Genomic DNA, 24415 nt, shown 5'->3' with positions numbered 1-24415 from the left:
ATAATACATTTGTATTCTATCTAATTTTTTTGTAAATGTTTTAGCATTCTATCGTATAAAATCGATTTATGACATGTCAAAACTTGTAACTCATCTCCTGAAAACTATGCAAAATTGACTTAACCACTTATTCACTGGAGTGACAGATATAATGACGTAATAATACATATTTATTATGCATAATTGGATAAGATACAGATATACACTTACAATAAAAATAAAACGACGTCTAACAAACGTCAATGTTTTACCAAAATAAAATAAAATTAAAACTAAATAAAATTAAATAAACTTAATTAAAAGTAAATAGAAGAAAGTAGTATTAAATCAAGTTAAACAGAATTACGTAAAATTAAATAACAATTAAATAAAATCAAGTAAAATTAAACAAAATGAAATAAAAGCTATACATGTAAAAAGGCTGACCGTTTCTGCTTCATTTCCCATGTAAAATCCCACAAGAAAACGCTAAGGTTTATTCTGCTCATTTTTTGAGCGTTTTGTGGTGGGGGCAGAATAGTTCGTCGGATCGTGATGTATGATACATTATTGGAGAGAAGAGAGAGTAGCGACTATATTGAGACAGAAAAAACACAAATGGCAGCATTGCGAAAAGGGCATTACACCGTTGTTATTGGTCCGATTGGAGCATGTGATGTGTTAAATAAAAGGGAAGGATATAACGAATATATTAAGATAGAAAAACAAACAATGCGTCTACCAAAAAGGCTCTACACTGTGTCTTCATTATTAATGAATGTACAGCTACATACGAGATATCATAAGACACTATGGATAAAAATAATTTAACTAAAAGACAAATTTTGATTTATTGACTTAAAGAACACCTCTAGCTGAGTACAAAATAAACAACTGAACAAATCCTAACATGCGACATAGTAAATGAAAGGGGACGAAATAACGGAAATATAAATTAAGAAAAAGCAAACAATGCGACTACCAAAAGGGCACTACACAGCATCTTCGTTATTAATTAAAGTATAGCAACATACGAGATATCATAGGGCACTATGGATAAAAATAGATTTATCATAAGAAAAATTTTGATTTACTGACTTAAAGAAGGACTCAGACTGAGTACAAAATAAACAACTAATCGAATCCTAACATGCGATATAGTAAATTATAAATATGAATATAAATAAAGGGAGGATAAAACGAATTTATTCTGAAGGCGTTTAGTTTATTTAATAAATAAATTATTATACATTATACTGAATACATAAAAATTTCAATAATAATTTTTTTGTTATAAAAATCATTTAAATATCATTTTACTAACTACTTTTTTTTCATAGATTTTCTTTTGACGAAGGAAAATAAACTCATTATAAAATAAACGAGCACGCCATTGTTGTAGTAAACTTACCTCCAACCTCCAAGTAATAGATCTTCATGACACCCTATCATTTTTATTACTACTGCAATCAATAACTTTTTGACCAAATAAACGTGAAACATTTATATACTCCTACGACATCACTTTTTATTGACTGTCTTATTCCTTCTGCTAAACTAATTTTTTCAAGTCGTTCTTGTAAATGCTTCTAAATTTACCTTTCCCAGTTTTTTGGGTTTAAAATTCACAAAGTAACCAAAAGTGGGAGGGACTAACAATCTGAAAGAAGATCTTTATGACGAAAGTCCTGCTTTAATAACTTTTTTTCGATGGCTCCTTATTACATATACATATATGGATTGTTCTATATAGATATCTAAAACATTGATATTGTTATTTTAGGTGGATCTCTACTTACCTTCTTACGTAAAAAGGCAACTCTTCTTGTTGAAGGTCAACTTATGAAAATGTGCCTTGATACAGCAAGTGGAATGAGGTATTTAGAATCGAAAAATTGTATACACAGAGATCTGGCAGCTCGTAATTGTTTAGTAGGTAAGTATATAGTCAGATGTCAGATAATTGACTTGAAGTGTTATCTTTCCTGTCGGCCTCTCTTGACCAACCCGATTTTCCAACCTCGAATTGTTATTAGGATTCCGATGGCAGACGGGTTCCTATTTCCTTCCTAGTATATTTTTGGCGGAAGGAAGAAAGGCCAAACTATGTTGTTTTACGTTGTTGAACCATCATGAATGTTATGATCAGTAGACATAGTAATATCTTAGCCAGTTAGAGTCCAGGGCTGATGCTATGAAATAGGCTACCGTTCATGGTAATGTAGGAAACCAGCTACACTATGGAAAGCAAGGAACTGGAATAAAAATGTGGAGCGTCCTTAAAATTGGTACATGGAATGTTTATGACTGTTGTAAATCGGAAAATTGGACGTGATGGTGGTATGTTGTTGTAGTTCTAACACAAAGTTACTGGACCTATAAAGGACATTTGACTTTGAATAACCAAAGTGATCTACTTCATAGGCAATAACAAAATACTAGTAAATAAAGACCAGTTTAATTCCAGTTCTGTCAATATTAATCTAGTACAAGTATATAATCCAACAAGCTAACCTCAAGATTATTCTACAGTACATTGGAACAAACACTATACACCAAATAAGGAAGTCACAAATGCTGGAAAATTTCAACGCCAAGATTGGTGGAACTAAAGATGTGTGATTAGGCCGATAACTGTATTTTTAACATGTTTTGATACGGTCTTGAAACAGTTTCGGCAGGAAATCGAATATTCCCATTCAACACATTCCTAAACTACAGCCGCTATAGTCCTATCACCTAGGCAAAATTCAGAGAAAGGATTACACAACTATATTTTTAGAATTGTATTATTATTTGACTAATTTCCGTACAACCGTAACTAAATTCAAAATTACCAGGTAATCCGTCGGTAAAAAAATCAAAATAATAACTTTCGATAATATAAACTCTTTCCTCAACAGATAATATCATTAACCGAATCTTAAAACTCGGCAGAATTGATAAGATGCCTATTATCTATAGCTACTTCTTGTGACATAGCGCTGTTGCTAATATAAAATGTGGACTGTCTGTCCCAGTAGCATCCAATACCATGTTACATAGTAATTTCAGAACACATGCGCATCGATATTGCTTGAGATATTTCGATTACGGCCGGATGAAAATAACGTTTGAGACGACTTCATTACATCAAATAGTTTTGTCGATTTGTTGCCATTACGATAGTATAGCATTATATGGATATAATAGATCATATTATCGAAAATATTTGTTCATTTTTGAAGCAAAACACAAGTTCGTATCAGACTAGAGGAGAACTCATAGAGGCGGTACAATATGTCTTGATAGAATGACCATGACTTAAGCGATCTCGAGGAGATTATACTAGTTATTAAATGAGTCTATATCATAGACATATAATGCAAGATAGACTGATCCTTGCAATACCAGCCTGTTTCCCCAGTGCGATAGGGAAAACTGACGCAAAGCAGTCACTGCATCTCTTTCTAATGGGCCGGGTTTATCGACCACGTGACATTATCATTGGTCATTTAGGTGGTCATGCAGGGATATTGTTTGTTTTCTCTGTTGCACTAGGGGAACGGACTGGTATTGCAATGCTCCCTCTATCTTGTATTATATGTCTATGTTCTATATATTATTATGATAACCTTAAATTCCGTTTAATATTATTTAATAAAGTATATTACAGATACGTATTCAGTTATATATTACTTGCCACCTACCAACTACGTTTAAGAGAGTGAGCAAGTACTGTACACTTAGTTTGGATTTAATTATTTCACAAAATATGTTAAACTGTTTTATTTTCAGGTTATAATAATGTAGTAAAAATATCAGACTTTGGAATGTCCAGAGAAGAGGAAGAATACATAGTTTCAGATGGTATGAAGCAAATACCCATCAAATGGACTGCTCCCGAAGCCCTTAACTTTGGGAAGTATACTTCTTTGTGTGACATTTGGAGTTATGGCGTCTTATGCTGGGAAATATTCTCTAAAGGAGGAACGCCATATAGTGGGATGAGTAATTCCAAAGCTCGAGAAAAAATCGACAGTGGTAAATATATTGATGTATTTTAGATTTATTCGTGAACAACGTGACTAGTCTTTCTTGCTATTTGTTGCCGTTTATTCTTATTTAATTTTTTATTCAGTCATTACTTAAAATTCTTAATTTGAGCACATTTGAAAATCAGCTGAGTCAACCGATCACATTTTACGACACTTTTAAATAGATGATAATGGCATCGACAAAACGATGACTTATGTATCTGGTGTTACGTAGCTAAAGCACAGAATAAATTAACAATCAGAATGTCCACTCTCAGATACTGCTTTTGAAGTTTGTCAGCACGCGATCGCCATATTTTAAACGGAAACTAGACTTGAATTGAGAAATTTGTGACAAGCTACGACAGAACTGTAATTTAAATTTTTAGAGATTAATAATTTAGTACATTTGAAATAATTTAATCTATTCTTCAACTAAAAGTACTAATAAAATGGTGCATATTATGTCTATAGTTGCCGTAAATAAATTGAACCGGGTTAATTTTTCTATGCACAACAGATAAAATTTCACTGAACAGCACTGGTTCCGTTTAAAATATGGCTGATTCCGTCTGTGCCAACGAGATTCGCGTACTTATCTTGACGAGCAGAGTGGGCATTCTGATTGTTTATTATTCTGTCACTGAACCGACAAAGAAGAGTTTTTTAAATAAAAATTATTTTCACAGACAAAACACAACCACACAGTTCGTTCGTTACGTTAAAAAAATTGACGCTCTAGGTGGGTACACATATGCTCCGAATGCCGTCTCGAACCCCGTCGCGTTCTCAAGTGTGGACGCCGTGGACGGAGTCATGCAACCGCGTACCGTACCTCGACGCGTCAACAACGTACATCGAAGCGATCCATCGGTTGTCGGTAAAATGCCTTCGCATCAAAAGAAATTTGAGCGCGACAATGTACACCGCGAATTCATGTTTGGACTAGCTTGCGAATCTTTTATCGAATCTCCAGTCATTCAAAATAGTCAGTCTGTTATTTTTTGAAATTGAAGGTGTTTTTTTAAAGTTGAGTGCATCAAGATGGAATGGACGGAAGAGAATAGTTTACTCTTAATAAAAAATTATCGGGAAAAAGAGATATTATGGGATACAAATAATCCCAGATATTACAATAAAATAAAAAAAAAACGATGCATGGGAAGATATTGCTTCTAAAATGCAAATTACAGTGGATAAGTGTAAAAAAAATGACCAATCTTCTATCTGCATCTTGCACATGCAAATTCAACTCAATTACTGCTGGAACGCTAAAATGTTTGGTACAAAGTACGGAGCGGTGTTCGGTTCGTTACTTATTTCAATGACCCCTGTAACAACGTCGCGAACTTCTGTTGATCGCGTCGCTGTACGCGACGGGGTTCGAGACGGTATTCGGAGCATATGTGTACCCACCTTTACCACTGCCCAACCAAGGCGTTTAACCAGAACTACAGAATAAATAACAATCAGAATGCGCACTCCCAGATGCCGCCTTTGAAGTGTGTCAGCACACGATGGGCATATTTTAAACGGAAACATAGACTCGAATTGAGAATTGTGACAAGCTACGACAGAACTGTAATTTAAATTTTTAGAGATTAACAATTTATTAAATTTGAAATAATTTAATCTATTCTTCAACTAAAAGTACGAATAAAATAGTGCATATTATGTCTATGGTTGTCGTAAATAAATTAAACCGGGTTAATTTTTCTATGCACAACAGATAAAATTTTACTGAAGAGCACTGATTCCGTCTGCGCGAACGTACTTATCTTGACGAGCAGAGTGGGCATTCTGATTGTTTATTATTCTGTGGCTAAAGATTGTTGTTCTATAGCTCGAGTCAGCGGCTATAAAAAATTAATTTTACGTTTGATTTAATAAAAATTAAAAATAAAAATAAAAATTAAATTCTTACATACCACTTCGAAAACTCTACCATACCACTCCGTAGCACACGTGCCGTGGGCACAGAATAATAAACAATCAGAATGGCCACTCTGCTTGTCAAGATAGGTACGCACATCTCGTTCACGCAGACGGAATCAGCCATGTTTTAAACGGAACCAGTACTGTTCAGTGCCATCTCCTCTAAGAAGGTTGGCAACCATCATGGCAATTCGCACTTTCGATACCGCTGCTCTAAAGAGGTCAGCAGAAGTGCAGTTAAACCAAGCTCTCAAATTGTTTAACCAGGAGATGCGTCTTCTTCCGCGACTCTTTCTACCCTGTATTCTTCTTTGTATTATTAATTGCAGCAAGTTATAACGCTCGCCCCTCATGACATGTCTCAGATATTGCAATTTTCTGACTTTAATTGTATTTAAAACCTCTTTATCTTTTCCCATACTTTTCAACACCTCGACATTCGTGACTCTATCCACCCAACTTATTCTTAATATCCTTCTGTAAGCCCATAATTCGAAGGCTTCTAATCTGTCCGAAACATCTTTCTTTAATGTCCAAGCCTCCAACCCATAAAATAATACGAAGAACACGTAGCATCTCAGAAGTCTTATCTTTAAATAAATTGAAATGTCCCTGCTGCAGAGTACTTTTTTCAGTTTGTTGAAAGAATTTCTTGCCTGTCCTATTCTTGCCTTAATCTCTTCTGTGTACTCCTAATTTTCCTTAATTATTGTATCCAGATATTTATATTTTTCAACTTTTTTAATTTGTTCTCCATGTATTGTTATCTCTTCTTGGCGCTGTTGGGCTTTTGTAATTACCATAAATTTTGTCTTTTTTTGTGTTTAGGGACAGTCCGTTTTCTTCACTGACTTCTACCACTCTGGTGGTAGAAGTAATTTACAGTCATTTACATTTTATTCGTACTTTTAGTTAAAAAATAGATTCAAATATTTCAAATTTCCTAAATCATTAATCTCTAAAAAATTAAGTTACAGTTCTGTCATAGCTTGTCACAAAATTCTCAATCTGAGTCTATGTTTCTGTCATCGGTTTCCGTTTAAAATATGGCAATCACGTGCTGACACACTTCAAAGGCCGCATCTGAGAGTGGGCATTCTGATTGTTATTTGTTCTGTGCCGTGGATGGTACCACTACGTAGCACACGTGCCGTAGATTGGCTACCCGTGATGTAACCTTGTAATTACTGCAATATGCTTTCGTAATTCTTCTTTCTTTTTAACTGCATTTTTAACTTTTTAATTTTAATTGAATCAACTATTTTTTAGGTTACAGAATGCCAGCTCCAGACAACACTCCGGACGAAATGTATCGACTGATGTTGCGGTGTTGGGAATACAAACCTGAAAATAGACCAAACTTTGAACAAGTTTATAGTGTAGTTGAAACATTGTGTGCTGCCTACCGAGTGACATTTTGTTGATAAAGATCTTAATAATACTTCCAAGAAAACACAAAACCTTTCACATGGGGAGATTTCCAATACACAAGCTTAAAAAAGTTGAAGAGAAGAGTTATTTTTATTAAAATATCTAAAAACTAATTAAAGTCAAATAAAAACCAGTTATGATTTAACAATTTTAAAAAATTGATATATTATTGATAATATTTTTTATTTTCTTGTGTTCATCAGTGTTTGCCTTTGGTCTTAATAGGTTTTTATTTATCATTATTCGTTAATATTAAATCTGTGGTTCTGTAGTTACAAATATTCACAAAAGCAGCTATGGTGTAAAATTAGATGCAAGGCAAGGTATATTTTTTCCTTACCTCTAATGTTTAACATGTACCTACTTACGTGAAGGTTATGATAAATCTGTTAACATGGATGTCGAGGAATAATAATTATTGACTTGGAAAAAATAATGAAATAAAGTATGTATATTAGTTGGTTCGCAGGATCAGTGAGTTAGCAGAAACATCGATGTGTGTGGATTAGGTACTAGGTAGATGGTTCCACTCACACGCTAGTCAGGAAAAATTTTCAAACACAGCAATAGAAAATCCAAAGTGTCTGCGGCTTTGAATTTCAAGGTCACGAGTGAAATCAAGTCTGTCAATGGATGAGTCAGATAGGGACTCACGACTATGTAGAAAATCATTGAGTCTTTTTGGTAAGCGTTTGAAGGCTAGAACCCCGGAATATGGAATAGTGATACTGATTACAGCACATTTACCTTTACCAGCACATCCACTAGTATTTCATCGCAACAAACTGAAACTAGCTAGTTATATAAAAAACAACTCTGACATGTGCATACATAAAGTATTGCCAATATAGAATATTAAACTAACGTAACGGAGAAATGATCGATAGCTCGGCATTCTTTCACTGAAGTAATCAGTATGACGTTAGTTACTAATAAGTGTTAATCATGGTTAATCTGCTGAATTTTTATTCAGACAGACTTTCGTAATTTTAAAATCTACGCAATGTCACTTCACTATAATTGGCATTAATGTCGACCACAATTCGACCACTTTCTGGTATTTTATGTATAGTTTCTAAACTCACATTTTTCTTCTAGACTTGTTGATTTAGTTTTATAGTTTTGTTCGACGGGTGTGTTATACTAAACGAAGAATTAACGGTACCTGAGGTATATTTATTATATATTGGCATTAGACAACTAAAAATAAACACAGTTCGACGAAACTTATGAGTGAAATGAATTATAGACGTTATTAATCATACTTAAGATATAACTGGTCATACTTGGATGCATATAAGAAAATACAAAAGAATATTTATCGTAATTAATGATAAAAGTACATGTTCAAAAACAAAGAAGCTACTAAGATAAGATTGTTGATCAACATAAAACAACGGTCTTACTGAGTCTTCGATGTGCTTTTTACAATTGTTTAGAATCCAAGATTTGTTCTGTATACCTAATGCGAAGTATAGATTGAAAGAAGTATTAAAACAAGGAATCATAAAAAAATGTTGCGTAAAACATTAACAAAATTCACATTTTTAATATAATTATATAGTTGCGACACTTGTCCAATAATTTTTTTAACATATATTGTATATTTTACGTTTTTTCTTGGAAGTATTTTTCAAATAACTGTGATGAAATCCATAATCATGGATATTTTAAATTAAAAATGGTGGAAGGTATTAAAATAGAGTTGAGCCAACAATTTTATTATTATTGTTTTATTAATCAGAATCACCTCTATGTAATACGACTGCGCAGCTTTAGAGTTGTAGTATGGATCTACTAACAAAATCCAGAATTGTTCAAAATGCAAATATCATAAGAAATTTGTTTTGTTTAGAATTAATACGTGAAGAGAAACTGGTGTCATGATAGCATTACTAATATGGCTTATTTGGCAATTTGTATGATTCTCCCTCTGTTTGATATTATTTCTTTTTGTCTTTTGACTGTAATTATATGGCCTGAGATCGGACTAGAGTAGGAACTCAAATGTTGTCTGTTTGGCCTGAAATATATTTCTTTACGTTCCATTTACCACCTGCCTTGTTAGAATTTTCATACATTTGTTATGTTCTTGTTACTTTCTCATATTTGTGTGTTTTTACATCCTTTTTTTGTTGGTTTAGTTTGCTATTTTGTTTGTTTATATTTAATTTTTCCGTGGATATTCTTCTTTTATATTTTCTAATATCTGAAATTATTTTGTCTCGCTTGTTTTGGGACTTTTTCTGTGTCGCCTGTTGTATCAATGATAGCTTCATTTAAAACATGCATTTCTTCCGTTTCTTCAACTTTATTTATAATTCTACGTCACAACATTTGAATTTAAATTTACATATTTGTGACACGAGAAATGTTTGCACACTTCCGGTAATGAAAGGATGAATTAAGAAATAAACAAATGTTATGTCACCGTAACGTTTGTAATCACATCTCTAGAAAAAAAAACTAGCCGTTTTTATGGAGTTCGAGTATGAAATTATTTTTAGGATAATATAAAACTTTAGAATTCAATATCTCTAAAAGCAAATGAAATTTGACTTCTTCTTCCATTCTGCTTCATCTTTTAGAGTGGAAGTATAATAAAGTTAGCGAAAATTTCTATAAATTATATAAAAAATCCTCTTTCTCATTACTTTATTCTTTTAGCCATTGTCAGAGCACACTCTAAATATTGTTCGCTTGCTGCCTTCATTGGCTGCGATGCTGTGCTAGATGGACGATTTCATGTAGGTATTTTCAAACCAGAGTCTTTATTTGGTTTGTCGATCTCCCTCTTGGCCTTCTACCTTTACTTCTACTAACAATAGTTCCATAGTTCCAAGTAATTAATTTAGCGGTTTCTGATGACCTATCGCCATTATCATGGACCCAAGTATACAAATCTGTCTACTACTTCCAAATGCGCCACTTGGCGTATGTACGGTAGAGTATTATTTGCCCCGTCTGTGATCATTATTATTTTTGTTTTTCCGGTGTTGATCTGAAATCCGAATTATTTGCTTATCCGGGTTAGCCGTTCAACGATGGTAGTCATTTCGTCTTCGTTTGCTGTTAGTATTAGTGCGTCATTTCCGTATCGCAGGTTACTGATTTTTTTGCTTCCTATAGTGATTCCTCTATCCCACTAATCTAGTATTATAGTAGTACCATCTTTCTAATAGACTTAGTAATATTCAGCTCAGTGGGTTGTATTGTTAGAGGTGTGAAATTCCATAAACAATGATCTCCTAAAGAATGATCCCCTCTTTATGGAATTTCACACCTCGAACAGTACCAAGTAGCACCCCGATGAGCTGAATTTTAGTCGGTCTCTTAGAAAGATGGTAGTACTATACTTTTCGATTATATTCCTTTTCAGAGTATATTTTGTATAATAATGGTGATAGTATGCAGCCCTGTCTAGTTCTTTTTTTTGTTTTGAACGCAGTTGAATATATTCTGTTTACTTTAACTTTCGCTTTTAGAGTGAGTTTTTATCCTACAGATTTTTTATTAGGTTCACTAGGTAGTTAGGCACTTCCATATATCCCATTGTACTCCAGAGGTGATCCTATTTTACTAAAACAAAAGCCTTTGTATAATCCATGAAACAAGGCAGCATTCGCATATTGTGTTCTATCGCTTTTTCTATTACCTGTCTGATGTTCAGTATCTTCTCACGCGTTCCTTTCCCTGGTACGAATCTGTAGTATTCGGCGATCTTTGGGAGTAGAAAGTTATTTAGATGTTTATAGTTGTACGTAGCTGAATTATGCTTGCATCAGGATTAAGGGCAATGGTTCTGTAATTGCTGCATACAGTTAGTGATTCTTTCTTATGGATAGAGATAATGGTTGATTTGCACCACTCATTAGGCTATTCATCTTAGATCTGAGTATTACATCTACGCCAATCTTGCCGATTGCTTTCAGAGTCTCCGCTGGTATGCCATCTATCCTTAGGTTTTTCATTGTTTCTTAGTTGGTTGGAAGCCTTTTCTAGGTTTGCTCGTAAAATAATTGGTTCTGCCTCTTAGATTGCATGTTTTTGTTTTGTTTCTGAGACTGATGCATCTTTTGAAGTGTCTTTGTACAAATTGTCTATATAAAAATGAATGGTGCCAAACTTATCAACGACTAATTTTGAGACTTATATAGCGTTGGTTCAACTCTGCTGTTATATAAACATTACTGAAAAAGTATTGTATTAGATCAGTGTTTTAATTGATGTTTCGTTTGTTTTTATAGTTAATTTTGTGATCATTTTGTAAAAAAATGCTTCTTTTATTTTCTATTTTATCGTGTAACTCTTAAAAACATGTAACGTATCAGTTGGCAGAGTTATCATGCTCTAACAATGACATATAAATGACAATCTTGTTTAATGCGAGTAAAAAAATTTAGATATTTACTATTTTTAATATAGACTCTGGTCAACTGATAAAAATAATCGATTATAGACTAGTTAAAAACTGTGTATCCAAACGTTGTTGAAAATAAAAGCAATAAAATGATTTTACTGTGTACTATATTTTATTAAAAATTATCAGCAGTCTTTTATTTTTTTCTACCAGCTCTCTTAGACCACATCTGCCTAGCACTAATCTTATATTATGTTTGTGCTTTTCGTCGTTGTATTATGAGGAATCTTGTGCCAACAATGTACGACGATTCGGTTGATTGTTATTGGTGGCAAAATATTCCCAAAACGGCTTCTTCAAGGTTTAACAGCGATTTTGGTACAACTTAACAAATAATTAGAAATATAGCACACTCTTTCGGTCCATGCAGATCTCTGGTCTTCTGAAACACACTTTAACTCTAATCGTCTGAGTACTGGTCTCGGCTCATCATCAATTTACAGCTAATTTCTGGAAATAATTTTCTACGTCATCTAGCCACCGAATTCTTAGCTTAGCTCGTTAGAGGCGTTCGTTCTGGTATTTGCTGTACCATTTGTATTCGCGGAGCAACTCCCAAAATCAGCTGTCAAGACGCAGGTGCGTCTTTACAATCATCCTAACATGTTTTCATTATTTTTTATTCGAGTCCAGGTCTCTGAACCATATGTTACTGGGCGTATTATTGTTTTGTAGAGTTTTATTTTTGTATTTGTCGATATTATTGCGGATTTGCAAATTCTGCAGTTTATCTCTGCGGTAATATTATTTTCAGTATTAAGGAGCGCTCCCAGGCATACAAATTCGTTCACTGCTTCGATGACGTCATTTTCTATAAAAAATGGTTGTAGGATTTAGGATTGCGTGCTTATTTTCATATACTTAGTTTTGTTCTTGTTTATTATTAAACCCATTTTGTAAATGATTCTTTTAATCCTACATACGCCTCTTGCACAGCGTTTTTCGTTCTCTTAACAATATTGATATCATCAGCCTATAGTTTATTTTTATGAACGAGAGAGTAATTAGCATAATTTTAACTGGTAGCTCCGACCACTCCATGGGCGTGCTCAAGATTAATTGAAAAATTACTTTGAATAATTGTAAAAAATAAATGAATTATTTCAGTGTTATAAAGTGTTATGTGTATGTAAACAAAAGTGACCTCTTTTATCACACACTATATTAGAACTGACTGGCCTACATTAAAAAGGGTTTTAAAAAATTCACATTTTTTTTAATTTTTAAAAATTACAAAAGAGAAAAAGAGTTTTTAAAACCGTCTAAGGTATGTTAAATAGATGAATAAAAATATTAATATAAAACTTACAGCTACTTGTTACAAATCCAAATCAGATTCAGAAGATGAACTTTCAGAACCAAGATTTATAATAACTGGCTCGATCATTTTATCAGTAATATTGTCCAGCTTCCACATTTTTTCCTCTTCTTTAATAGTGTGATTTACTGCCTTTTCCCAGTTTTCAGGTTTTACATTATTTACGGCCTCCAAAAACAACTGTTTAACATCATGAATTTTAAAAGTGGTATTTTTTCTTGAAACTTCACTCTTTATCTGTGCCCATACCAGTTCAATCGGGTTTAGTTCACAATGATATGGTGGGGATCTAAGTACTGTCATTCCACGATTTTTGGCAATTTCATCAATTTCGTATTTTTTAAATTTTTCTTTATGAAGGGCACACAACGAATAAAGTTCCTTTCTTATAGATCCGGGATGGTACGTAATATTTTTTGAACTCAGCCAATTCTGCAAGTCTTTTTTTAACCACTTGGTTGTGGGCAGTCCTTCTATAAGTCTGGAGTGATAACTTGCATTATCCATTACTATTACACAGTTCTTAGGAAGAAGATCTATCATTTGTTCGAACCATTCTTGAAAGACATCAGCGTTCATGTCTTCATGGTAGTCACCGGTACGAGTTGATTCAAAAGTTAATAAACCACCTTCAACAAAACCGTTTGAACTGCCAATGTGTACTATTATCAGCCTGCGTCCCTTTCCTGATGGTGGGTTTAAACCAGTAGATAAGTTATTTACAAAAGCGTGCCTTTGACTTGTAACAGTTTCATCCTGCCAAAATTTATTTGGTGTATGACCCTCGTTGATCCATGTTTCATCAAGATAAAATATTTTTCTTTTTTGGTTTCTCATTTCCTTTATGGTTCTTAGAAAATGTCTTCTCCATATGACAATATCGCTTCTTTCTAATAAAATAGACTTTCTGGGATTCTTTTTCCAGCGGAAGCCTATTTCTTTTAAAAGTTTCCATAACGTACTTCGACTCATTTCTGGGTAATCCTTATCATCTCGAACTGAGACAAGAACTTTATCCAATGTTGGAAATTCTTGTCTAAAGAAGAATTCATGCACTTTCCGTCGAAGTCCTTCTTTAAAATGATATTCTATTTGAAATTTTGGTTTCCCTGGAGCATTACGTGGCATTTGAAAACTACCACATTTCTCTTCTTTAATAACTCTGTAAATCGTAGATTTCCCAACACCAAGTGTACTGCTAACTAACTCAACGGTCTCATCAACACTTTCACATAAACGTTTGTCTGTAAATGATTTAAAACAATTAAATATTAATGTTTTTTCATTAACTGTTAGAGGACCAATTTTTCGGCGTTTACACGGCACTTCCAAATTTTCAATAACACTAGTATACACAATAAACTGCACCTTGCAACTGAAGTACCTACTTTTAGTGAACTGTTAAGAATTTTGAATACGCCACTTGGACCTTCCTATATACAAAATGGAAAAACCCACTATCACATTTTCTGTGGAATAAGTTTAGAAGGTAATTATCTAGTCAATTACTGTCGTAGATTCCTAGAATTAAAGAATTAAATGTTTGATTGTTGAAACCCTTACTTCGTGGAATGCACTCATTTCAGATAAAATAAAACGTTTTATTTTATCTAAAGAATTAAACTTTATTTTGCAAATAGGCAAATAATTAAACTTTATTTTGCAAATAGATAAAATAAAACGTTTTATTTTATCTAAAGAATTAAACTTTATTTTGCAAATAGGTAGGTACTTATTAAACTTTTATTGGTTATATATAACCAATAAAATAAACATCTTACATTTCTTGCAAATTCATTAGTACCTGTTAACCTCCATCACTCCGACACTGGCAACCTTATTTAGGGATTAGTAACCCTCACAACTATTGTATTCTATTCTGCTCCAACCTTTATACCTGGTGGTCATACTCAATTTAAAATTGTTTTCCTATATACTTCTGTAAACTTGTTGACAAATATCTGTTTTTCATTGAGTCACCCGTATCAACAGTTTAGGGATTTGCATACATAATTTATTGTTTTATTACTCTCTCATACATAAAAATACACTATAGGCAAGGATTTGCACTGATTTATTATATATTGAACCAATGGTTGCGATTTGTGACATACGTATTACTTTTTCCAGAGCCAGATAGAATAGTATACAGGAGAGGGTCTCCTTGGAGCAGCCCGCTATTTGTTTTAAAAGGTTCAGACAGTTCCTCCTAAATTCGTACTTTACATTCAACTTTGTCAAGAGTTAGTTTTGTTAAATTTACCAATTGATTAACCATTTCTCTTCTATTCACAGAGTCGTAGGCTGATTTGTGGTCTATAAATATGTGATTAGTATCAATGCCATATTCCACTGTTTTCTAAAATTTGTTTCAAGGTTGCAATCTGATGAATTGCCGATTTACCACTTCTGAAACCAGCCTGGTATTTTCCTACTATCCGTTCTGCATATGGTGCCATACGGTGACATAATACTGTGGAAAATATTTTATACGCTGCATTTAGAAGCGTAAATCCTCTATGGTTAGAGCATTCAAAGATGTCTCCTTTTTTGTGTATGGTGAGAAGTATTCCAATCATTGGTGAGAGATTTCTGGGATCAATTAAAAAAACTCAAATTAAAACGGTAAAAATAATTTATTTACATTAATTATTATATTCTTGCTGTACATTTTTCCATTTCTCTACCAACTGAGATACTCCTTTTTTCTTCATTGTCAATCCTTGTGCTAATTTCACCTGAAATAAAACACAATGTGGAAATATATACGATACAGTACAATATACTTGAATAACAAAATAAATAATAACTTTAGATAGTACTAATATAAAACAATGAAATGCGAAAACAATTGTAATGTTTTTTTCATGTTTCATATAAATGTTTTAGTTAAATTGACTATATCAGTATAATTTACCCAACGTTGACAAATTTACACATCAGGAATGCAATTTAGTCATTTTAAAAGTGACGTAAATCAATAAATGAAGTTACAGAGCTGATTTTTTGTTTCACCAAGTTCTTGAAGACATATTATAGTTCCCACGAAATTTCTTAATTTTCTTTAGGGCCTTCAATTCTTTATTAATTTTCTTTTCCGTCATATTGTCGCCAATCTTTCATATTCTGCATCTATTTTGCCATATCTAGTAAGTTTTTGTAGCGATCTTGCCGACAGTTGGCTCTTCCCAAATGATTCATATTCTTGACCTATACTTCACTTTATTGTCCTAGTCTTTTAAATTACCGTTCATATTGTCCAATTTTGTTCGCTTTCTTTTAATGACTCTAACCATAGCACCGGGAAAATCAGCTTCCAGTGAATCCGTCGTAAAGCTGAGGTTTTATGAGAACCATTTAGTCTTTTACAGTTGTTAAATTTTACAGCTCATCAGGTCTTTATTACCAGTTTTTTTAAACTTATCTCTTCGAACAGGTTTTTCCATATCTGTATGGAAATGGAATTTTTGAAGGGCTTTATACTTATTTATACTTGTTCTAGAAAAAACTATATTACAAACCATACACACCTTTGGTTTCTTCTTTTTCTTAACAGTCTCTGTTGGAAGTTCAACAGGAGAAACGTTTTCTTCTTCTTGTTGAGGCGGTGGTTTTGGAGACGAAGTTATAGCTGCAATATCGGAATAGAACGAGTCCAAAGCAGAATCGAGATCCTGTAAAAGAAAGTAAAACTGTAGAAAACAGTTGATTCTCACCAAATCAAAACTTACTGGTGGTTGCGGGTTTGTTGGCGCCAATTCGCTTATGTCCACTCCTGGAGGATGAGGCTGACCATTGTAGGTGAGTTGTGCTACGGGACTAGTAGGAAGAGGAACACCTAAAAATATTTAAATCATATAGTTACGCGTTGATGATGTGAATTATGATTCGTAACAATACAAATGCATTTTGTTATGGTATTAAATGCACTGTCGGTAAGATAGTCAAGTAAGCGAGTGAGAAAGTAATGAGAAAAAACCGAATATCCTTCATATCCCAAGAAGTAAGACACGTTTACAGTAGTGGTTCGTCATATTCATCCCACAGTGGATATACAAAAAATTAAAAAAGAAATAGAAAGCCAAGCACATATCGTACTGCAAATAACGAATATGCTACAAATAACTATAAAAAACCCTACCACTATTTTTTGTGAACTAAAGTGCAAGAAAATAATAAAGAAATTTATAAGATGTAATATTTATTCAACGCAAAAATTGATGTCAAAGCTCCAAGACTAAAAAAAGAATTAGTTGCCAGATGCCAAAGACATTATGTGATGAGTAGAATTATTTTGACAACTTTTACGCAAACTTCATGTTTTCGCTTTTAAAAAAACTCAAAAAAACTACTTTTTCCAAGTATAAGGCGGGAAAACCAAACATAGGATTTTGTTAATTTTTTTACAGCATCAAGATATAATTATAAGAAATACTTAGGAATTTTTTGAAAATTTTTGAATTTACAGTTTTGTCCCAATAGGAAAAAATAATATGTTTCGGCTTATAATAAAGTTACCGGTAAGAAACCGAAAATTTTTTTAATAACAACATATATAAAACTGTAAAAGTGAAAAATATTTGCAATAAAACGTTAAATATTTTTTCCTAAACATATGAAAAATCTCGTTAAACAAGAATTATGTCTTGAACTGTCGCCTTCAAATTGTAATGTAGGGAGATGACTCCATTCTGAAACCAGTTTGGACTTTGGATTAGAATTAAGGGAAACCACCGTACATTCCAATATTGAAACAATACAAAGATTTCAATCCAAAATATTAAGAACAGTATTAGGAGTTCCACGGTTCATAACCAATGAAGCCATCCATCAACAACGCTCCGTAAAACTGCGCGAAAAAACATACAGAGAAACTTAAAGTGCACCCGAATGTGTTCGTAGAATGTTAAGTAAATAAGCCGCATACAGTTCGAAGGTTAAAAAGAAAAGTTCTTAGTGATAAAACTGAGGACAAATGTATAAAAAATATTTAACCACTAAATTTATCAAAATTCAAAAATGGTTAGATAACACCGGACTTTCCATATCCGAGTCTAAAACCAATACCTGTATCTTATCTAGAAATAAGAAACAACTATCAGAAACAAATATCCATATGAAAATATAAATGATCTCGTATTAATTCTGTGAAATACCTTGGCCTCTACCTAGATAGAAAACTATTACGGAAAGATTGCATTCACCAAATTATTTAAAAAACAAATAATTCTATAAATATTCTAAGAGGTTTTTGTAAAGCAAAATGGGGGCTGTACTGTTTTGCAAAAAAATGGTAAATCAATAATATACTATGCAACCACAACGATCGGCTGTATGGAACTACAACATATACACATCTAAATAAAATTGAAGCACAACAAAATAAATGTCTAAAAATATGTTTAGGGTACCTTAAATCAAACCCTTAATTATCATACAAGCCGAAGCAATGCAAACTCCTCTCAAACTTACTGATAAAACCTACTTCAAAGAAAGCCCCTTATCTATATAGATATTGGCATTCTAAGAAAACTCCCCTTATAGTAGAAAGTTTCTCAGAAATGGCTAAGATTAAAGGTATAGTTTATACCAATCAACTTCCTCTGATCCTAGCTTACCCACCCAAAAATATATTTTCACAGAAAATTTGTACTTATTTTGAAAATCAATCAAAGTTCGACGAGATGAAAAATAATTACTGGCCAAATTATGAACGCATTTTAACTGATGGATCAAAATCAAATGAATATATAAGTTGTGCCTTTTAGCACTATGAGGAAACCTACCACAAAAAATATATTTTACCGAAGGAAGCTTCCATTTATACTACAGAATCCAGATATACATATTACGTTCTTAACATGACAAATTTATGATATGTGCAGATAATAAAGGTGAAATAGACAAACTTAAAAAAGGAAAAATGATTAAATCAAAAAACCAAATTGAAACACAAATTCTGAAATTACAGAATGAGATTCAGAACAAAAAAGTCATCGTATATTTACACGTAAACGCAAAGGTATAACAGATAATGAAATAGTGGTTAGAATAGCAAAAGTTGCCCAAACTAAAGGAGGGGAACTACGTTTACTACCTCCTTCTGACCTAGTCATAAAACAACAAATAGAAACTTTATCAGTACAACAAATCGAATATGTGTTAACCATGCACTAACACCGTACTATAAGCACCAAATGAAAATTATAGATAATCCTTACTGCAGTTATGGTAGAATGGGAACATTAGTACATACTCTACTTAAGTGTCCAATAAAAAACATAAACATTAATAAATCATATAATAATTTAATTGATTGCCAGATAAGTCTTCCAATAGATCTAAACTGTATTATTTTTTCAGGAAAAAACAATTTTTATATACTTTATCAACACATAAACATAAAAAAGTATGTATAATACATATGTGGTGAGAAACTTGCGACAGTCAATAGCAGAGTAGCTACCAAATTAAGAAGAGAGTTACACAAAAGTTTGCTGTGGAGCTCTGAGGACTATGGTGGAGCTCAAATTTATTCTTTCGAATTTCATTTTCGCAGGGTGCGGAATAGATGATCCTTCTATTTTCGAATGAAAAACTTAGACGACATTGGATCATATTTTCAGTCTGAAAAGTGCCCCATAGTGATTAAAACACTAATCTAAGATAATCAAAGATATTAATCAAAAACCAATTTTTGATATTTTATTTTGACAACTGCACCAGCCCTTTTTTTCAAGAAAAAAATTCGATAGAGTCAACGATACTGTTTTTTATTAATTCATTTCAGTTATTGGGACTATAATATGAAGAAAAAAGAAAAAAAATAGTCAATATAAAATGAAAAACTGCTTAAAAATTAAAGAAACATAAAAAATCACTGTGAACGATACTCTTTCTTAGTATCAAATTTAGGCATCAAGACATGATTTGAGCGTATTCTTAATAAATCAGTCTCTCCTCTGTGGCCCACAGACGGTAGCACTTGTTTCTGTAATTAATTTGACACACCTTTCTTTGTAAGTGGAGGTTCTGTCTTGGTTTTCCAATCTATCATATCGATATAATCATCAGCATATATATTTAAAGTACTTAGAAAATACGTAGAGCTCCGATGTCTGATGTCTCTCTGATCTTCAATATTCTGCGGAGTGCAAGTTGTCTGACGTACTATCTGTTGTCGGCTAACATTCCTAGTAGTAGATTCTCTGGATGTCCAAAGAATGCATTTCTCTATAATACAAATTTGCCTAGTCTTGATATCCGGTTCGCCATTGTCAACCATCTAGAATGAACTAGCTTACCAGGATTTTTTTCGCAAAATTTTCATCACAATGTCCACTATTGATATACGGACATATTTGTACGAGATATAGTTGATCGGTGCTTAACTCTTGTGTCGATTTGGTAATATCGGGTAACGCACATTTAATTGCATCAAACGGAACAACTGGTAATACTTCACAGTTCATAACTGCCTTGCCAATGGGACCTGTGAAACCTTTTGGTCCACATGTAGTGCCATCTAGATGTTGAAAAAGATGACGCAATGTCAGTTCATTAGCGTGTAGTTGGCATATGAGCCATTGGAGTGGACGTTGAAACTTGATTTCCACTAAACGAATAACGATACATTTGATTCCTGTATTAACGGCAATCCCGTCACAACCAACAGCCATTATTTGATTGTCATCGATAGACTTAAAAAGAAAATAAATGTCAGAATAAAGTTGCAAATCGTTTTGGCGTCACCGTCACCAGTTTTCAATGAACTATGGCCTAGGTATTCATTCAGAGTCCGCTCTTTTAATAATATGGTAATATGCTCTACCTGAATCTATCTTCTACGACCATCTTCGTGTATCAACGTTTTATCTTTTCTACTATCGTAAAATAATCCGATGAAGTCTGCACCAAAAATTGTAGGTTCATCTGTCAATGTAGCTCTAGTTTTGGAACGAACTGGTCGAACTCTACTTCTATTCTGTTCATCACATAACTCGTGATGAATCTAATTCAGTAATGAGACCAATGTCTTGCAAAGCTGCAGAAATGATTGCAGCTCCAGCCCGATCTGAAACTCCATGACGATCTAATGTTCTGGCAACAACCGGAAATGTGACATCAGTCTTTGTGAGTGAAGAAATGGAAATATGTAATCGATTATGATTGGAAGACCTCGATTTCACTATTTTTCTTTAATATATCTGTTTGTTGAACATTCGATCGTACCTTTGAAGTTAGTAGGTAATTTAGAAGTACTAGGAATGGATTCCACCTCTATTTGCAAGGCTCTTTGTGCTTCAGGTAGTTTTTGTTGGTGTAATCTATTTAAATTCATCTCAATTTTTTTGGTCGCTTCACGATCTAAATAACAAACAATTTCTTGCTATCCTCATCAAACTTAAATAGCTTCTCTTTGTAACCTTGTAATCTAATTTATAGCAATTGTAAATGAATTGTAAAACTGAAAAAAGAATTCAAATTTTAAAATTAAAATCACGTTGGAGCAGATGCCAGAGCGAAAATATCAAAAAATGACAATGAACTTGTCGAATCCTTTTTCTCAGGAACACCCATTCCGCACCCCGCGTTTGTGAAAATCGTTATTTCATTTTTCTCCATATAACAGCGCTCCACCGTACTCAGAACCTCATCGTCGTGTTTATATATAAACACATCTTGACCAAATGAGACTGGTACAATAAGCAACGGTGCAAGTAAATTTAACTTACTATTAACTTACTAACGAATACTAATAAACAAAATAAATATAGATGGTTGAGTTTCGATTCAATTCGAGTCTCTCACCATTGTCTTACACGTGTTTTGAGGTTTACCTTTGTGGAAGACTTTGTGAGAAGACTGAATTGAACCGACGCATACCATCCAGATGCAGGTGATAATTATTAGTAAAATAATGCCCTAATAAATGCTAATAGCGACCTCTGACGAGGTAAAATGATATCGTCAGTCTCGATAGCGATTAAAGTAAACTGTAACCACTACATGGAAAGAGAAAAAAAGCGAAAAATATTGAAACACATATGACCTTTATTGACTTGGAGAAAGCATATGATAGCATGATCAGGAAACAACTATAGACTAAACACAAAGACTGGCAAATTAAGTTAGGCAATGAAATAACAAAAACAATCACCGCAACCAAAGGTCTCAATAAGGGATGTGGTCTATCACCTACACTTTTTCACATTGGGGGACCTAAGATAAATATGTGTAAGACTGAATACTTATGTACCTATTAGATCCGAGGTTACAGATTTAAACTTAAGTTTAGGAGTAGAAGCTATTAAGAGTTGTAAGACTTTTAAGTATTTACGGTCAATGATAAGCCAAGATGGTACTTGTATGAAAGAGATAGAAATGAAAATAGCACGGGGACAACAAGTCACGAAAGCACTCCATGGAGTGATGAATATTATCCTATATGGAGCGGAAGTATGGCCAATGACAACATCAATACGAAATAAAATAAGAACAGTTGAACTGCACTTTATGAGAAGATCTCTACAAATTACCAGACCGGATAAAATAAAAACAGAATGAAAGTAGAATGCTACAAGATGGAAAACATAGAGAGGAAATGCTATGATAGATAGAGACCTCAGACGAAATCGGCGAACTCATAATGGGAAAAGCCGAAGAAGAAGAAGAAGAAAGAAGTAAACAATAGTACATCAACAATTTACTCACATAAATCGCCATCATTTTTGTACTCTTTTCGTCGAGTAAGAACGATAAACAAAATAGATATACATGGTTGCGTTTTGATTCAATTCAATAAAGTAAACTATCTCCTTCTTAGAGTGCCGTCTCCCTACGGAGGTTGGCAATCATAATGGCTATTTTATTTTTGAACTTGCTGCTCTAAACAAATCAATCGATCTGCATTGATACAAATCACGTAGATTCTTCAACCATGAGTTCTGCCTTCGGCCAACAGATCTTCTTCCTTGAATCTTTCCCTGAATGATGAGTCTCAAAATTTCATATTTTGAGGATATTCGATGTTAGGAATATTTATATTTCACTAGTACATTGATAATACTATATAATACTACTAATGCTACTAGAATACTAATAAATTTATTACGAATATGCTCAAGTTGTAACATAGTTATGGCACCGACTTCATAAATCCAATAAAGTCAGGCTAATTCGTCCCAACCAAAGCAATAAATACAAAAAACACAATCGATCAATAATACTATCAATGTCATGTGTTGTCATATTTTCTGATAAGATCATATTGGAAAATTTTAACTACTTATTATCGTATAATAAATGACTAGTCGCGGAAATATTTAAAAATAAAAATAAATGTTTTTCTTACTATGTACAATAACTTCATCGTATTCAGCGCAGCTGATAATTGGTGGAGGAGGCGGGGATGGACTTCTTATCTTGGGTGGAAGAGGGGGTAGTAACACTTCTTCGGGAGGCGGCGACTCAATCTCTTGTGGCGGAGGCGGCGTTGTAGATATATCCATGGCTACGTCGTTAGTGTTCATATCAGGCTGTGGGTACTCCCACTGACTAGTTCCGGAAATTTTGTTCTGGTAGAAATACCTTCTGTGCGTTCTAAAAATAACGATTTTTTACTGTATTATTTACCGCTAAATTAAAACAATTTAGACGATTATTTGTTTATTAGAGTCGAATCACCTTGAAGCTGTAAGACTTGTCCTAGAGACGGTACTCATGTATCGTTTGCAGAATGTTCAGTAATAATCTATTTGTTCACAAAAAACATGTTAAAACCTTACCTGTCCCATTGTAACATCCATCCAGTAGGCGCTGCTTCTTTTTCTAGTTTCTTTAATTCTGAACAAGTATCATCTAACCATTTTTTTAGATACGATCTCTTCAGTGCCCCATCATTCATAGCAACCACAAGAGTCTACAATAAATAAAAAAACATGTAAAACAAGAGCAAATCAAGAGCTTACTGGGCAAACATCTGTGATTAAAGACAGGAATGATTTATTGATTTCAAGCGTCGATCAACAGATTATCCTCTGATCAGATTAAGGCAAACGGACCTGATGAGTTACCAATAGAGCTCCTTAAATTCATTGATGAAGATAACGTTAAAATTTTAGTTGAGATTTTTTCATCTTAATTTCCCATTATATTCGTAACACTGATCAAAAATCCGAACGCCAAAGAATGTTCTGACCATCGTACATGTGTCCTCATGAGCCACACTCTTAACGTTTTTGTTTATAGTTACAACATAATATTTGAGAAGGTAGACTCTGAAATCAGCCAGAATCAGAGAGACGTTGTGTCATA

At 33.3% G+C, this 24415-nt stretch overlaps 2 protein-coding genes across 4 annotated transcripts in view; one reads left to right on the top strand and one right to left on the bottom strand.

The window, feature by feature from the left end:
* The window catches only part of FER (tyrosine-protein kinase Fer), a 178938-nt gene extending 167054 nt beyond the window's left edge, over positions 1-11884 (top strand). For all 3 annotated transcript variants that reach the window (XM_072537447.1, XM_072537448.1, XM_072537449.1), the window contains 3 exons: positions 1763-1915; positions 3757-4002; positions 7200-11884. In XM_072537447.1, the coding sequence (XP_072393548.1) occupies positions 1763-1915; positions 3757-4002; positions 7200-7354 (554 nt within the window). In that variant the 3' untranslated portion in view covers positions 7355-11884. The remainder of the gene's footprint in view (positions 1-1762; positions 1916-3756; positions 4003-7199) is intronic.
* A 3832-nt stretch (positions 11885-15716) lies between these two features.
* LOC140445434 (uncharacterized) overlaps positions 15717-24415 on the bottom strand; it is a 31755-nt gene continuing 23056 nt past the window's right edge. The window contains exons 7-11 of the mRNA XM_072537446.1: positions 23887-24020; positions 23454-23701; positions 16831-16937; positions 16630-16773; positions 15717-15837 (exon numbers count right to left, since the gene is read on the bottom strand). Coding sequence (XP_072393547.1) covers positions 15745-15837; positions 16630-16773; positions 16831-16937; positions 23454-23701; positions 23887-24020 — 726 coding nt within the window. The 3' untranslated portion in view covers positions 15717-15744. The remainder of the gene's footprint in view (positions 15838-16629; positions 16774-16830; positions 16938-23453; positions 23702-23886; positions 24021-24415) is intronic.

Source organism: Diabrotica undecimpunctata, chromosome 7, assembly GCF_040954645.1.
Source record: "Diabrotica undecimpunctata isolate CICGRU chromosome 7, icDiaUnde3, whole genome shotgun sequence".
NCBI lineage: Eukaryota > Metazoa > Arthropoda > Insecta > Coleoptera > Chrysomelidae > Diabrotica > Diabrotica undecimpunctata.
The sequence above is the reverse complement of the archived record's forward strand: the minus strand, read 5'-3'. Positions and strand labels throughout refer to the sequence as shown.